Source organism: Ornithodoros turicata, chromosome 4 (assembly GCF_037126465.1).
Source record: "Ornithodoros turicata isolate Travis chromosome 4, ASM3712646v1, whole genome shotgun sequence".
Taxonomy (NCBI): Eukaryota; Metazoa; Arthropoda; class Arachnida; order Ixodida; family Argasidae; genus Ornithodoros; species Ornithodoros turicata.
The window spans coordinates 59,763,162-59,779,867 of NC_088204.1; the positions used below are offsets into that span (position 1 = coordinate 59,763,162).

At 45.2% G+C, this 16,706-nt stretch overlaps 1 protein-coding gene and 1 non-coding gene across 5 annotated transcripts in view; one reads left to right on the plus strand and one right to left on the minus strand.

Moving 5' to 3' along the window:
• LOC135391622 (serine/threonine-protein kinase SMG1-like) overlaps positions 1 to 14,884 on the minus strand; it is an 87,577-nt gene extending 72,693 nt beyond the window's left edge. For 3 of the 4 annotated variants that reach the window (XM_064621947.1, XM_064621946.1, XM_064621943.1), the window contains exons 1-11: positions 14,349 to 14,884; positions 8,964 to 9,240; positions 8,071 to 8,152; positions 7,857 to 7,898; positions 6,488 to 6,673; positions 6,176 to 6,418; positions 5,752 to 5,824; positions 1,897 to 2,318; positions 1,656 to 1,786; positions 928 to 1,065; positions 760 to 872 (exon numbers count right to left, since the gene is read on the minus strand). In XM_064621947.1, the coding sequence (XP_064478017.1) occupies positions 760 to 872; positions 928 to 1,065; positions 1,656 to 1,786; positions 1,897 to 2,318; positions 5,752 to 5,824; positions 6,176 to 6,418; positions 6,488 to 6,673; positions 7,857 to 7,898; positions 8,071 to 8,152; positions 8,964 to 9,240; positions 14,349 to 14,634 (1,993 nt within the window). In that variant the 5' untranslated portion in view covers positions 14,635 to 14,884. The remainder of the gene's footprint in view (positions 1 to 759; positions 873 to 927; positions 1,066 to 1,655; positions 1,787 to 1,896; positions 2,319 to 5,751; positions 5,825 to 6,175; positions 6,419 to 6,487; positions 6,674 to 7,856; positions 7,899 to 8,070; positions 8,153 to 8,963; positions 9,241 to 14,348) is intronic. The other variant, XM_064621944.1, reaches the window with a different exon arrangement.
• Trnas-gga (transfer RNA serine (anticodon GGA)) lies at positions 3,959 to 4,029 on the plus strand. Its single transcript has one exon. It is a non-coding gene; the product is annotated as a tRNA-Ser (tRNA).
• Positions 14,885 to 16,706: the final 1,822 nt, after the last annotated feature.

The following is a 16,706-nucleotide window of genomic DNA, read 5'->3' on the forward strand; positions in this document are numbered from 1 at the left end:
CTTCGTCCATTGCTCATCATCCAATGCCGCAGTCATCACCATTCTCACGATCGGGACTGCGTTGTCCATCAGAATGCGACACCGGCACGGGTAATCTGTCGACACGTGTTTGGGTGGCGATACGAAACCGTCTGCGAAACCGTCTGAAACGTTTTCGAAGCTGCGGTACTTCACAACGCGGTTTTGCACCGGTACGAAACCTGTAGAGTGCATGCAACTTCCGGTGGAGCCACGCGTCTTTCCTCGTCAAAAAGAGTCTCGGAACCGTGGACGCCATCGTAGCAAGCACGCTGCAAAACAAAACAAAAAAAAAAAAGCTTGAAGACGAGAGAACGTGCTGGAGAGGGAACAACGTTCTCTACTTCGCGCGAGCCCCTTCCGCCTTTTCGAAGTTGCGTGCCTTGCAACACATGCATCTCTTCCCCGGCAGTCATGCGTGGATAAACGCACTGAGTTCTCACTTTGCGTTCACACAGGCAAAGGCTCTTGAAAATGCCAATGTAATTTGTTTTCAGTGAAATAAGTGCAATCTTGCTAGCTAATTTTCACTCATTTTACCGGCCGCCAGGAGAATTCCGATCGCTATATGCGAGAAAGCGCTTTTGCGGTGATTGTTATATCGATGTTTTGTTTACATGTAGTTCAACGGGAGAGCTGACGGGAACCAGCAATTCGATCACAATATCGGAGTTATCGTTCTATCGATGATCGTAATAAACGGGCTTGACTGTAATGACGGCTCACTAGAATGGCATTCACCTGCTTTGATGACTGCATTCACCAGATCTAGGAACTCTGCAGCCTGAGCAAGCTGTGGTGCGTATGGCCGAACGGCTTCCGCAACCTCCACCACCCACTGCAGTCCCAGCATCCTGAAAGCTCAGTGTTATTTACAATGGTACTTTAGAGGCAGTTAAGCTTTCCCACCTGGCATCGTGACAAAGCTTAGGGGTTTCTATGGGCAGCAGTCGAGCAAGAAGTCGCAGAAGGCCTGTCAGATGTCCTCCACTGCTGGGTGCCTCAGCCCCCGTTACGAGCACGCTCGTCAGCACAAAGTGGCCATGCCTGCACAGTTAATGTATAGATCACTGTTTTAAATTTCACTGCAGTGGTCTCCCATATAAACGAATTTTCAACGGATGGGACCCTTGGCATTTCTGTCACAATGGTGACATGGTGGAGCCAAAAAAGTGCAAGGTGCTGAGCCTCGAACGTAAGGTCACGTGAAGTGCGTCTCAGAAGCAATTCAAGATGCCTTTCTCAGACCGAACACGAAACAAATGTGTATAACGTCACTTTTTGGAGTCAAATGATTCGGACAACAATAAATTGTGTGTCCCACGGTCACCTGCTTCCCGTTTTAAACTCACTGCAGCATTCCTGCACAGCGCTGCACGCTGCGTACTTTCGTGTCTCATGCGTATTTGTGATCGTTCTTAGTTTTCTTTCTGTGTTTTTTTTTTTTGCCAAACGAACATCGGCAATGCAAACGTCAAGCAATATGCGGCACCTACACGGAACATTTCGGTAATTCGCTTGATCTATGCTTATCTCGAATTTTTTCCCCATTTTTTACGACTTCACGTTAACAGGGTTTTACTGTAGATATAGCGTGGCTTCCCTTCTCCTCACACTGGAAGGATCAAGTCACATACCGTGCACAATGAGAGTGCAGCAGACGAAGCAGAGCATACTGGAGGGCGGGACAATGTTCCCCGAGCCCTGGATCCGTCGGACACAGGTGCTCCGTCACTAACTCAAACAGGGTTGGCTCCAGGGCCCACATCTGATATAAAAATGCAACAAGCGTGTTACTGCAAAAGTGCGTACACAAAGCAGCTGAAGTAGCCTACAACTAAGTTACACTTCATTTCAATTAACATGAATGTCACTTACCCCGATGATGGAGTGTCGCATGTTCGCTAATTCCACCAAGGCACACAGGATGCCCAGGGAACGAGACTGCAGACCCATCGATCCCCCCTCGAGACCCCCTAGGGCCTCCAGTAGGTGCGCGTAAGCCTCTTGAAGTAAAGGTACACTCTTCACTCTGAGTAGACGATGTTGCAGAGCCAGTAGGGCTTTCTGCACACGAGGTCGAGGGGACCCCTGTGCCCACGTGTGGCCCATTGCGGGTCCCACCAGCGAAAGAGGAAACTGGGGGCCCAAGGATTCCACGAGGGTACCCAAAAGCCACAGGAGAGAAAGAGCTAGTGATTCAGATTGTTGTGCCAAGGGCAGTTCGGTTCCCACAAGGTCAATAAGTGCAGGAGGGCATTCGCCTGCTGCACTGCAAAGTGGACCCAAAGCCTCGTTTGCTGCAACAGAAAATTTGCACGAGATGAAATCTTCCCATGTATACGATGATGTTCACAGGATGACCTGTCTTGCAGCTCTATCATCTGTCTTAAAACTGTCAATAAAACTTCAATTTTAACAAAAGGCATCAAAATTGCATTAAAAAACTACATTTTCCATAATTCGTACTCTGTCATTCTTTGTGAATGCCAAGCAGTATGAATGCAAATGTCAACCCTACTATAAAGATGTTAATGCTTTTGGTACGTAAAATACATTTACTGTGCCAAAATCCTGATTTCTATGATGTTGGTAGCATTTAGCAACCTAAACACTTACCCAGATTTTGACGTCAGTTCATCAAAAACACTTCAAATGTACTTACTTCAGCAAAACTGTTTCGAATTGACTGCTGCAAGGTCATTTACTATAATTAGGACCCGATTTCTTTTGGGTTATATTTTTCAGTAAATTTGGGAGTAAATATCAGGTTATATATTCCTTTCAAAATCTGGCTGTAATCACCCAAATTTTGGTGTGCCATACAACTTATTTTCTGCCATAGTGGTTACATAAATCATGCTTTGAAAATAAGGTTCAAGAAGATGCTTTCGGAAACACTCATCAGGCAACTTGCTGAGGAAATGGCAAATAAGGTGTAGCTTGACCAATCTCTAGGTTTTGTGGTAGACCTATCAGGTGCACATTTCAATACCTTCCACAGCTAGGACTGAATGTCGAACCCCCTACAGTGGTTTATCCTTCAAAAATGCTGCCCTTGAATGCGTCAAACCTGTGCCGAGCTGTCTGTACTACATTGTGTAATGTGTTAACATTGATATATATATGTACTTCCGCTTATGCAAAAGCAGAAGCTGTAAAAGATATTAATTCTCTCGTTTAATCGTACTGCAGCCATTGGTGTTGCGCCAAATTTCAAGCAATGGCGGTTCCCACCAGGTAGTTGTCTTCTGCCATAAAGTCTAGATACTCATAGCAGTTCGAGGACAGCTTTTTGCGAGCTTATTTCTGTTTTTATTTCACAGTGGTACAAATATTGGTAAATCTGGATTGGATGTAACTGATTATTATGAGTATTTAGAAAAAAATATTGTTTATAAAAAATTCACTTTGCAAAAGTGGAGGCAGGTCCTATGTTCCCCTCCCCCCTTTAAATCCGGCAGTGCCTCCAAAGTATTTTGTTTTCCTTCCTTATTCGGTCGCTAGACACGCCAGTAACAGCATACATACCTGCCTTTACTTCAGCAAACTTGGGCTGGTTGATCCAAGTTGCTTAGTTTGCTTCTCAACTGCCCGTTTTGCCTTCATGACTTTAGCTCTGCTCAACTTCCCCGGAAATGTCATTGCAATGGAAATTTGAATGCAAAGAAGACCCAGGTTCAATTCCTGGCGTCAGCACCTCTTTTCCCTGAGTTGTTGCATTCATTGATTTCTGGGCGTATGAGGCTTACATGTTTGTGTCGTCTCTAAGTGTGGTCTGCCTCGGCCAAATCTCGTTGTTTACGTCGTTTACAGATCGCCCTGGCCGTGTATGAATGAGAGAGTGAGTGAGAAAGATGTAAGAGAGAATGGGAATAGCGTGGTTGGTTGTCCGTCCCCCCCGTACTTGAGGCACACAATGACTCATGGGAAACGGCGTGCTGGTGTGGTGTAGTGGTAGCATATCTGACCGGAAATCAGAAGACCCAGGTTCGATTCCTGGCGTCAGCGCCTCTTTTCCCTGAGTTGTTGCATTTATTGTAGTTACCACTGCATAAAGTAAGAAGTAACTCTACGTGCTTTCAACAGTTTGTACATATGTGTCATGCAGACCCAACTGCGCCGATGAGTTCTTGTGACCTGTGTGCTGTGTCACACATTTATCCGGGGAAGTTAGCGTGAGAAACTTTCAATTCGCTAAGCATGTCTGGATCAGCCACAGTGTGAAGTCACTCTCGAATGAATGGTAGCAAGTAAACTTTTTGAAGTTTTGACTGTTTGACAACAAGGTCTTCAGTCTACAATGTCAATAGTGATGCCAAGAATACCAGACATAAGTGACTTTCAGAGAGAAATCAGGGAGAAAATGGCGAATTTGGATTGGTGGGCAATTATTGGGCATTTTCAGGTACTACCAGAAAAAGCTATGCCCTAACTATAATTAGGGCCCTGTATTCTAGGGTAAGACCCGTTTTTACCCCGATTTGTATCGTTAACACTTGGGGTAAACCCCAAAAACAAACTCTGCAAATTGCCAATTCAGCCACCAATACGGGCACTGGAGAAAGCGTATTGGACATTCAGCACAGCTGTTCCACGTCTTATATCAATCTAAAATGCAAGAAGCTCCCTTTCTTTCTTTTTCACCCAAAAATCTACTGGTTCACCCGATATCACCTGATTTTAACCTGTTCTTACCCTGAAACATAAAACCTGAAAACACAGTGCCCTAATTATAATGCATTAAGCACAAACAATCGTTCTGGTACACTGCCTTCACAAACAAAATGTACTGTCGAAGACACACCCAAAATTTTGTGGTAGCCTGGCTTGGCTTGGCTTGGCTTTTGTTGCCAGTGTCCGTTGGGAATGATAGCATCTATGATATTCAGCCCCAATTCCAAACTGTCATCTTATGTGGACAATTCTGTCTAAATGTCTTAAATGCGAGAAAATGCAGCATGGTATGCATTTTGTCACGTTAGAGTCCCAGGCATATCATTTCACTGTACGTGAAGCATGTCCATGAGAACGATACATGTTAATGCGTCACTTAAAGTAGCACAGAAGTCATTTTTAACACCCAGTTTTCTTCCTATAAAACTGTTAAGTAGGCCAGTAAGATGCACCATGTGAAGTAATTTACACCACAGAGTCATAATTATCGCAGAAATTGAATTTAAAATACGCCGCAAAAAGCGACCGTGCGCAACGGTGGTGAAGAGCAGTACCAGCCTGTGATCTGCCTGGAACCTCGCGCTGACGCTATAAGGAGAACGCTCGCTGATTGGCCTAGAGAAATGTTGTCTGCTACTCCGCTGTCGTCTGCTACTCGGCTGTTCGGGGTTCTGATAAAGCCTTTCTCCTGGCTCTGTAATGCTTCGGCCGCTCCTTCTATCCCCAATTCTCCGTGAAAACTGGCAAAACAGGTTTACGGCGGCAAAGGGACAAGGCGCTGACCCCCACTGACCGGCGAACCAGAACGAGTCTCCTTATACCGTCATCGGCGACGTGGCACCATACCTCCTCATCCTCGTTATAGCTGGTGTAGCCAGTTAAGGGTGAACGCGCGGAGCTATGTTTATGTGAGTTTTTTTCTGGGAAACAAATTGCACACATCCAAACCTTTCGCACTATTCGGTATAATGACACACACACTTTTATCAGATGTCTTATTCTGAAATTTTTTTGGATGGCCCTCTGTACTCCTTTAAAAGGAGACGACATTCTTACCTGCTGCGAGGAATGATTCCGATTGATATAGTTCAATAGCAGTCATGATACATGTCAGCATACTGTGCAAGTTCTGAAAGAAACAAAAGTGGAGTTGCTTCACTCTGCATACGGCTTCATTTCACCTGAGCACACCATCACCATTCAGCAGGCTTCATCGTTTGGTTTTCGTAACTAGCCACACGTTACAGGAAAGGAGCACTGACCACCAGAATTTGTACATTGTGTTACGTGTTCCAGATTCATTGTCTGTCAGTCGTTTAGGGGAACTAAAAAGTGCCCCACAAACAGTTGTCAGATTATTGGCAGGTGCCAATTTCAGAGAGTTGCTATTTTTCCAGTGTCAGAAAGTATATATATATATATATAAAATGCAACAATAGAAAATGAAAGCATAGTTTTGCTGATACTTGCAAATGCTTACATTAGAAAGAAGCTCCCAGGAAAGGAGCTGTGGTGACTGCGACCCCAGGCTACGCAAGAGGGCAGCGTGCACGCGGAGCAGCGCCCCCATGCGGTCAAGGGCATCACTGCTGGGTTCCTCAGCGTAGGCGCATAGGTCTTCCACGAACTGGGCTAATAGGGTTGCGCAGAAGGCCCCATCTGCTGCCCACAGAGGCCCTAGGTCCTCCAGGACTTCCAAGGCTTCACTTGGGCGGCGCCCCTGCTGAACAGGAAGAGTTTCAACGTACTGATGTTTCTACGCACTGGTGTGTTGGGCTCGAATCGATCGTACCTGTGAAGGGCAAGAGGCTACGTCAATGTGCCATCCGACCAAGATGTCTGCAGTGTCACGCAGGTAACGTGTGACAAATGCGTCCGGATCTTGCCTGGCACACCACAATGTCACATGAGCTGTGGCAAGCAGGAGCTGACATTCATCTGCATTCTCTAGCATCGTCTGGCTGCGCTCCATTACTGCCTGCATAATGTAAAATAGCGTGTTAAATAATAATTTACGCAAAAACAATTTTATTACCCCACTGAAACTGCAAACTAGGCTATATATGGCACACATCGGCATCTGGCTGATGCTTTTCATTTTCTAACTTCTTGAAAGCTGTGCCGAAGAGCACAGGCATTGCACTTCTGTTTGTGCTCAGAGTGTGTTCTGCATATTAGGCAACCCTGGCATAAGGTGTATAAGCGTTTTGGGAGTCGAGGAAATAAGAACTCACTACTGCTCGTTGAACAGAAAACAGTCTGTGTCCTTGCATGTGCAGTGATAACCACTTATAAAGGTACGGTCGCACCCGTTCCAGTAGAATTCAAAACTTATGATTCTCCTCCTCTATTTTTATTTATTTTTTTGCGCTTTGAAATGCCGGGCCCATTGTCCACTGTTAGAATTACGAGCAACAAACAAAGAATGATAAATCGTTACCTTACGCCGCAAGACAATTGAGTATGCATATGAGTGAGGCAGCAGGAATGCTTTAGTGTGTACCCTGGCACAATGTAGGCTGGCCAGTGCTTGGCAAGTCATTGCCCAGTGTACAGATCCGTATCAAGGAACAAGCTTGGCCAATGATGTACCAACCAAGGTCAGGCAGGCCAGCTTATCTAGTGCCAAGCTTTGCCCCAACTTTGTTTGTTGCTTGGGGTGGGACCGTCGTTCCTGATGGTAATGCAGCTTGGAACACCCTCATTCATTAGCGCAGTAAAACCGCGATACTCGACAATGTTGTGCTCATCACGCGTGATTGTTTCAGCGACGGTCGTGTGAGCATTTCTTTCATTTCACGGCAAAAATCTGTGCGCGAGCCTCAAAAGTTTGTCACGCCTACGCACGTGAATCACGAGCAAAATCGCTCCATGCAGGTCGGGCTTAAGCGCTATATGCGTCATGCTACCATCTGTAACACCAGTAAGTGCAGTTTCAAATGACTATGCAGCGTTATTGTTACCCTTGTTGGCACTTTTTAACATACATGGTTGCACAGCGACGAAGTTGGAGAACCTATATCGAAATATCGTCACATCCCACACCTCCATTATCGTCACTGACAACGTTCATGGAACAAGTCACCAAACAGCTCCGATGCCGTGTATCACATGGCAATGTAGAACAATGACCTCAAAGGAAGTTGAAGAAATGCACTTACTGGAAGCATGTCTGTAGCAACTTCAGTATTGTTCTTGAGCACCTGAGGAGGAAAAGAAGAGCATAGAAAGATATAAAATGGCGAAGTGACGATGCACATTTTTGGGTTGATTTCAAAGACACAAAACTTTAGATTGGCCACTGCATGTATTTACTTCAAATGAGCAATCATGAGCCAACAAAACAATACAAGACCAATACAGAGCAGTGCTTACCTCAAGTAATGCTTTCAGAAGGAGAACTCTAGATTCATCAGAGATGGATAGGTCATAGCTGTCCAAAAGCCATTCAACGAGCCTGCAGGAAAATATGCACTAGTCTTCACTTATCCGGGTGGACGAATCAATGGATTCGGGACGTTTTGTAACTTGGGTCCAGCACAAAGTGTGCTGCTGTGTCCGGTGTTGAGTCTGAGACAGTATGCGACCTACACTATGTCAAGCGGGGGGCGACAACTTTGCGGGATTTCCCCCCTTCCCATTGGCCCATGCGTCACACGTTGACCAATTCAGTCATTTTAAGCCATCAGGTAAGGCGATTCTGTAACATGCAGTCTATGGACAGGCATGCCCCTTATCAGCCAGAGCATCGGAGAATAGCAATTAATGTGACAAGCAAAGCTTTAAAATGTAAAAAGAAGGAAGAGAGCTCATACATGAAGATTTCGGAGATTCAGGGTCGAGGAACCCTGTGCTGCATGAAGTGCACAGAGAACGGCATTGACATTTTTGAGTGGGAGAATAATATTTCCCCAGTCACCGCCATCAGCAGGAGTTTACGAGAGCTGAATGTCTACAGCAATTTTATACGGATGACGATGGACAGTTTCTTATGTCCCCCGAAAAAGCACAGGCTTTGTTGCCAACTGATGATTCATCTCCCTTGGAGTCCCATTTATCCAGATCCCTCACAATCCAGACATTTTTTGCTGAGGACAGAAAAGTGCCAGAAAAATGCACGCCAACCGTATTTATTCTTTTCAACTTTCACAAACAGCTAATGGGACAGTGCTTCTGTGCAGAAGCAGGGAACTGTAGAAATTTGGCATGCAACAGACATTTACCGCTCATTCAGATGTAAAAAAAAAGTTAAAAAAAGTCACTCTTACCCATGAGAATGAGGGGTAGGGAGTGTTTTTCCAAGAGCAGTGATACACGTCAAAAGTTCCGTCCTCAGGTCTGCTCCGAGGCGTGGTCGACCTAGCACCTGTTCCAAGGAAGAGGTGAAGGCTGCCAAGAAAGCACCTCCTGCAACACCAGGGTTCTCAGTGCCCAGAAAGGGAGTCCCCGACTGCACACGGTCCCGCAGGAGACGCAGGTTGCGCAGAGGTTCATCTGCCACACGCTGTGCCAGGCTCCATATGTCCTCTGACGATGTGCCACTTGCTGCCAATACAGGAAAACATAAGTATGCGCTGTGCAGCAACACAAGTTAAAGCAACAGAGGTTGCTATGAACTAGGTCCCTACACTGTAAGTGCTAGGCACAATAACAAAGCCATCTTCTAAAGTCTGTGCATGATTTCTGTGAGCCATACGTGTATCCACTCGAGTGCATGCCACTAACATTAACAGAGAAAACAACAACTATTTGCGAAACGAAAAATGAATTGGTATGGGAGTGAATTTCTCCCCCCCCATGTAAAGTTCTTGAAGAACCACTCCCAAAACATTTTTCTGGCTATGCTACTGGGTGGAGGTTATGAAGCACATCTGTACAGGGCTTGGGGGCCACTGAAAGCATCTGCTGGAATGCCGCTGCAGCAGAAGCTAAACCGAAGCATATTCCCTTATAGTAAAAAAGGCTGCCATGAGTAACAAATGCAGTTAGGTTTTCACTACCCTCAGCTGGGAGTAAGCAGATGGGAGAAGCAACGTTGAGCAATATTGAGCTCCTGTGAGGCTTTGAAACAAACCTTCCTGGTGAGGACATAGATAACTATGCATAATGTAAAAACCTCGAGACTAGGGAACACGAAGGGACAGACACAACACGTGTTCCCTAGTCTTGGGGTTTTTACATTATGCATCATCTTCACCAGCTCGCTTGCTTCCTAGCCATTTTTTCATAGATAACTATTCACCGCAATCACGTCACTGGGACTGGAAAGGTTGACATAGAGACACAGATCAACAGTCTTCTACCAGGCCACAGCAGCCTGAGATGCCTACTCAAACGTATCAACTCTCTAAATGATGCCTCCCTCCTCCAGCCTCCACAGTTCACCTGAAACATTTTCACGAAATTCCAGTGGAAGCTACCACACAATACGAACAATTCGGGGTAGTTGGTATAGGTTCATGATGGCGAATAGCAGCAAGAAGACAAACCTTTAATAAATAAACCTTTAATAATAGATAAACCTTTGTCCTCTCCGTACATTTTTAGGTGATAGTCAGTGACCTTGATGTTAGCCTTTAAGATGCTGTGTTCTTTGATTAAATGTCAGTTGAGAGTCTGCAGTTGTCCTGTCTACTTCTGTCTTCTTGCTGCTATTCGCCATCATGAAGCTACCACGACTTCTGCTAAACGGGTGCACAGATGGCTTCACAGTCACCATAAAGGGAGACTCAGAGACAATCCGAAACTGTTATAATGGCTGTGTACATAGGTTCGATACATTCTTCCGAAATGAGAAATAAAGTTGGTTTGGCAGTCGGAGACTCGTTAGTTGTCAAAAGATCTGGGAAGCTCAAAATGAAACCGAAACTTCTAAAGGTTCACGATGAAAGATGAAAGTCACTGAAAAGGTTAGCCAGCTGTAGTACTCGAACTCACATCTTCTGGATTCATCGTTAATTTCTTAGGCAAATTGAGGCCCTGTATGTATTTGTCCCTTCTATGTTGTTCCAGCCTCAGAACATCAGTTCTTTCATGTTTTAAAGGTTCACTCTCCGACCTCCGGTACATTGCGTGATGTCACCGGATTGCGTGATGTCACTCTACATAGCATTTGACACTTTCAATGTGCATTGGCTCTGCAGAAATTCAATGACACAACTGCACATAAATGAGGCATACTAACAATGCACATGAATCGTCAAGCCTTACAATCGGGGTGTCAAACTGAACCCGAACCGACAACCGTACCCGAACCGTCATTTTTGCTGGAACCAAACCCGAACCGAAATTTTCACAACACTGTTGAACCCGAACCGGAGGAGAACCAGTAAAAATAATAGTGGTAACCGGTTCACAACGAAACGGTTCGGATATAAAAGAAGTCAGCAGAAGAGTTAAAGTGCCTCTCAATCCTCGAACGAGGACACACTCGTCTCCATATCATGAATTTCGCAAATTTTCACCTAGCAGTCAAACAAAGAAGTACGCTTTCAGCATCTTTTCTAACATGTTGAAGGGCAGTTGTCCTTGTGAGTGGCACGGCTTGCTCCTCACGCACGCACTGCGATGTCTGCCCTAAACAGAAGAGGTGCCACAAGGATGCTTGTCAAACACTGGGTTTCCAAGTAAACGACGTGGCAGTCCTCTGGTAGCAACTGCTGTATTTTCTGAAAGGTGAGTGCCCTGCCATCGTCCACCGAATGAAGCAGGAATGGAGTAGCCAGTTGTGTGGCTCTATAGGACGAATATACAGGGTGTTTCACTTAGGAGTGGCCCCTAATTATTTTTAAAAATCTACTTGAGATAAAAGTTAGAAACCTTCTGCGTCATACTTGTGAAGGTTTTTGCTGCCCAAACAGGTTGTTTCCATCAGTGTACCTCATTAATTTGTCTAATTAGCTTAATTGAACTAAATAATTCCCAAAAAAAGGTAACTTTTTTGCACTAATTAGAAAGCCCACGGCCACAATACCCCATTTCAGTCACAATTACAGGATCTTTCACGATCTTTCCACAAACATTTGACACCTGAAAACACATAAAAACTGCCCGAAAAACCGTCGCTCATCAAGGCTCGCTCGTTCAAGTTGCCCCGCCTAAGGTATGGGAAGGAGGAAAGGACAACACAGGAAACAGCACAGAACATCGATGTAGGTGATTATCGGTAACTGATGTCTGCGAACAGATAAGGTTGAGAAGACAAAATGCGTGATTGGGCTGGTCCCCGCCCTCCCTTTCTTTTCTGTTTTTCCACGGCTGTTTCAATGCGCAGTGGGAGTGTCTTTGGGCCTTGCCGATAGCACTGCCACTGATGGAATCCGAAAACAGGCTTGCAGAGATGGCAAGTTTTTGGGTGCCGAATTTTTGTGGAAAGATCTTGATGGATAATGTAATTGTGACTGAAATGGGGTGTTGTGGCCATGGGCTTATCTAATTAGCACAAAAAAATGTTACGTTTCTTTGAAAATGTTTTAGTTGAATTAAGATAATTAGACAACTTAATGAGGTACACTGATGGAAACCACCTGTTTGGGCGGCAAAAACCTTCACAAGTATGACGCAGGTTTATAATTTTTATCTCAAGTACATTTTTTTTTTAATAATTAGGGGTCACTCTTAAGTGAAACACCCTGAATGATTAAGCAAGCGACCAACGTTTCCCTTTACACGTGAGCAGTAAAAATTAAACAAGCTAGAAACATGAAAAGTGGAGGAGGAGCGTACGCAGATGGTGCCTGTTTGACTAGTTGTGGTTCGAAAACTGAATGTAGTTCTGCTAACTCGTAGTGCAATTGTGTCGTGACACATTGCCTTTGTGTTGTGGATTAACTGGTACACTACTGTCAGCTCGGACAGAGCAAGGCTGGTAGGCTTATTTTTGGTATGCTTCAGTACGGTTTCAGATAGATTCACACTGCGAATGCAGTGTGCCGGATCAGTACCATCGTCTATGCAAAATGCTGTCCATCTTATTTGGTTTCCTTTAAGTGTATCTTGCTGGCACTGTGCGTGTGAAATAAGCAATTCTGGGAAGACTGTAGCAGGACTATGCAGCTCCATCAGCGTGGATGCTATTTGCAAGTATTTACCCATTTCTCCTTTCTCTCGCTAAAGGGAGTACCTGGTCACTAAAAACGACAAAGCTAACACCAGCAGTGAGCTATTAGTCACGCATTTCCTGATAAAAGCAGTGATATAGGAGATATAAAATGGAGGCATTGAACCGGTTCACAAACCGGTTCGGGGCTGCGAACCTGTTTGATTTTTGGCACAGCCGAACCGGAACTGAACTGGAACGAAATCCAAGCAACGCAGACCCAAACTGAACCCGTATTTTTTGCGATTCGACGCTTTGCTTAGAATGCTGTGTAGACAGCACAAATTAATTTTGTAGCTTCATATCCAATCACGGTGAATGAGGACATAACAATGAGGCATCTAGGGTGCATAGGACGTGAGGTGACAGAAACTGAAATGTGACTTTTGGACATGAACTCAGAGTTTGTGTTTGTCTGTTTTGAACTGTATGTTGCGCTATATCACTTTTGGGCTGGTAGTATTGGTCACAGCAACCTGGGACACTGCCACTGCTAATCTTCTCATTTTTGGGTTTCCCCATTTATTCATCTGCATTGCAGATCCGAAGTCAGGGATGCAACCTTGAGCAAATGTTTTCTGAACCAGACATCCATATTGAAGGTAGACATCCACTTTACATACGTATTTGTATGGCCCATCACATTTCATATTATTTTCAGTGGAGTTTTGTGGAGTGGAATATAAGTGGGATGTATATGTAAGACAATGGACTACTGGGAAATGGTGTTTAGGGTTGCTATAATTAATTTGCATCCAGTCAAGAGTGTAGGAAAGTGTTTTTTTATGTGGCTATGTTGGAAAGTTGATGTTGGCAAAAAAAAAAAGAATAAGACCCAATGTTTTCTGTTAAAATGTTGTAACGTGGGAGGGGGAGAAGTGTCCTGGTTGTGAGTAGAAGGCAGCGGCATGCCTCGACTTTGGTAGTCTGTCACAATAAATATAACCAGCTATTCCATCTACTGTCACTGTTTGGAGTCGTTCAGTTGCAGGGCTCACTGTGGGTCCTACATCCAACACTGTGGGTCAGGGCAACTCCAAAAAAAAGAAACCCTCAGAAACGTCTTAAAGAAGGGACAGGAATTTATCATGTGATTTTTCCACAGTTCTATAACACCAGCTCATAATAATGACACACAATCAACCTCAGAGACTCCCTATCCATGGCCAAAATGTGGTAACATCACCTGGGATGATTTCAAAGCACAACGGAAACGTGACATCAAGAATGTAAATGAAGCGTTAGATGATTTTGCCTCAGGCATGTACGTCACAAGCTATGATTCTGTATTCTTCTGCTTACTGCATTTTTATAAATGTAATATGTAACATGCTTTACGTGTGATACTTGTCGTAATCTATGAGTGTGCAAATCAGTGAAGCTTTTCGAGGACTGTATTTATAAATTGGCCAAAGTGTGTTAGTGCTCAACACCGACACACAGGAATATCCGATGTCTCAAGAGACCAGAGAAATTCCATACGTTTGTTATAAATGCTTTACACTGCATGCTTCTGCATTTCCGCGCAGGTGTCAGCATGCAAAACATATCTTACAATTCTTCTTGCTGGCGCTCCCTTTGGTCGTTGGTCTTGACACGTCGTCTGTCCTTAGCGGCGAGCTTCCTTTTCTAAATGCCTTCCCTTGGCGACGAAACACTAGCTGTGTGGAGCCCCCTTGAGACCCTTCGGGGGGACTTCCAGCCCGACGCCCTAAGAACCCCCCGTGGCCGGACCGGCGATCGTCGTCTCGTGCTCTAGACGATGACGCCGCCGAAGACGTCGTGCCACGACGCGACGTTTCTTTCGTTTTGCTCACAAACCACCGTCCTCCACTACTCATTTCCAAAGTCTTAGGTCCATAGTAAAGCTCCACGACGCTACACGCAGTCCGAGGAAGGCTACCGTTGCCATGCAATCTGCGGTAACGCTTCAAGCGCAAAAGTGTCTGCAAGCTTCAGTATGTCCACTGTCCATACCGCAAACAACGACAAAAACACACGCAAAATAATACTGTTCTCCAGAGCTCAAGGAACAAGATGCAGACAACGCAAAACGCCTTTACGAAGAGGAGAGCACGACCAAGCGCGATTATGTTCTCCAATGTGGCTAGCAGTTGTGAATGATATGTAGCTACAAATGGCTATAAACGCTACATTTGGAGGAAGATTGATTTGACATCGCTCAAATACCACGAGAAGCCCTACATAGATGTTTTTCCTTCACGGTGTCATTGTGCTATGAATGCACAACAAATTAACGCGGCTCTAATTGCGTACTTTACGTTTGAAATGCAGAAGAGCTCTACGTGAAAACGTACAAAGAAACAGAAACCAAAACTAATAATCGCCGTACATCCCATCAGAATCAATGTGCTGACTCACCTTAGGAAAAATCTTTTTTATTCCGTGTTAGCGCCGCGAAGCAACTGTGGCTGTGAGCGGCGTGCAGATATGGACAGATGGAGAGAGGACAGCAGGAAGGAGTAGGGGACAGGGGGGTTGTATGCGTCCTGGGCAGACTTCAGGAGGAACTGTGCCGACATTCGTCTGGAAAGTCTTCGGGAAAACCCAGGGAAGCCTCAGACAGCACAGCCATGGTGGTAGGATTCGAACCCACCATCTCCCAGTCTAAGGCACGACCTTGGCTACCACCAATGAGCGGGGCGCCTTAACCCGCTCGGCCATGTCACTGGTACGAAAAATCTACTCCAAATTATTAAACTTTAGAACCCAATCACAACCCTTACTTTCCAATCTGCCCTTGGTGTGGTATGTGCGGTATGTGTGTGTGTGTTGGGGATGTGTGTGTTTTGATCATTGCCTCAAACCAAAATTTGTTCTGGTTCGGTTCAGGTGCAGGCATATAATAGTTCGGTTCTGGTTCAGCTCCAGGAGGGCACAAATCAGGGGTCGAAACCGGAACTGAACCGCAACCGAAAACCGCAAAAAAACGTTATTTTTTGCCGAATCGAACCCGAACCGAACCATAGACATTTTTTGTCTCATAAAAAAATATGATGTGGTAACCGGTTTGCCAGACGGTAAAAACGGCTATACCTTCGCACTCGACTGCCGTCCACCACTTCCCTGCATCGCTCGCAATCTTGCCGAATTCATAGAGCAGATATTGTATAACATATTAATAAACCAAGAAGTGGTGAGTCCATGCACCTCCTACAGCCTCACCTGCAAAAGGTTCACGACATCCCTGTACATTTTTGTGACTCGAGGTGTAAAAAAAGATGTGCTACACAAGAGCTACACTTTGCGTAGTTGTCGCGGCTACTTCGTTTCATTCAGCGTTGCGGCGTGAAGGCGAAGTAAATTTTAATAGTTCACAGTGACATCCACAAGCAACGCAGACATCTAGCGACCACGGGAAAGAGGTTGGCGTGTGGTCCAGAGCATGGAGGAAGGAAACACAGGAGTGGCCTCTCGCCCTCTTTTCAACGGGGAGCAGCGTGCCGGCCTGCGCATGGGGCTCTGGGATAGTCCTATCTACCACGTGACCGCTTTCTTCTCTTTTGTTCTTTAGAAATTGGCGATAGCCTCATGCAATGGAGTTCAATGGTATGCTGTACACCATTTCCCAGCACTTTTCGGTACGGTAAAGGATGATCTGCTGTGAACTGCATGGTTTTTTTGTACCTATGAAGTGTAGAGGCGAGGGAGTAAGAGGAAGGAAGGAGGAGCAAGCCATCGCCGGATCCCGATATTACCTCTCACATGTTTTACACTGATTAGCACAGCAGACGTAAACCGGTTCAAACCGTTATTTTGGTTGCGCTGAGCCTGAACCGAACTGATAACCTTGAACCGAACCCCAAAAAATAACGGTTCCGAGCCCTGGCACAAATATCGATCCTGAACCGGTTCATTGCAGAAGGCATATACCCTAAAATAAACGGTAGGA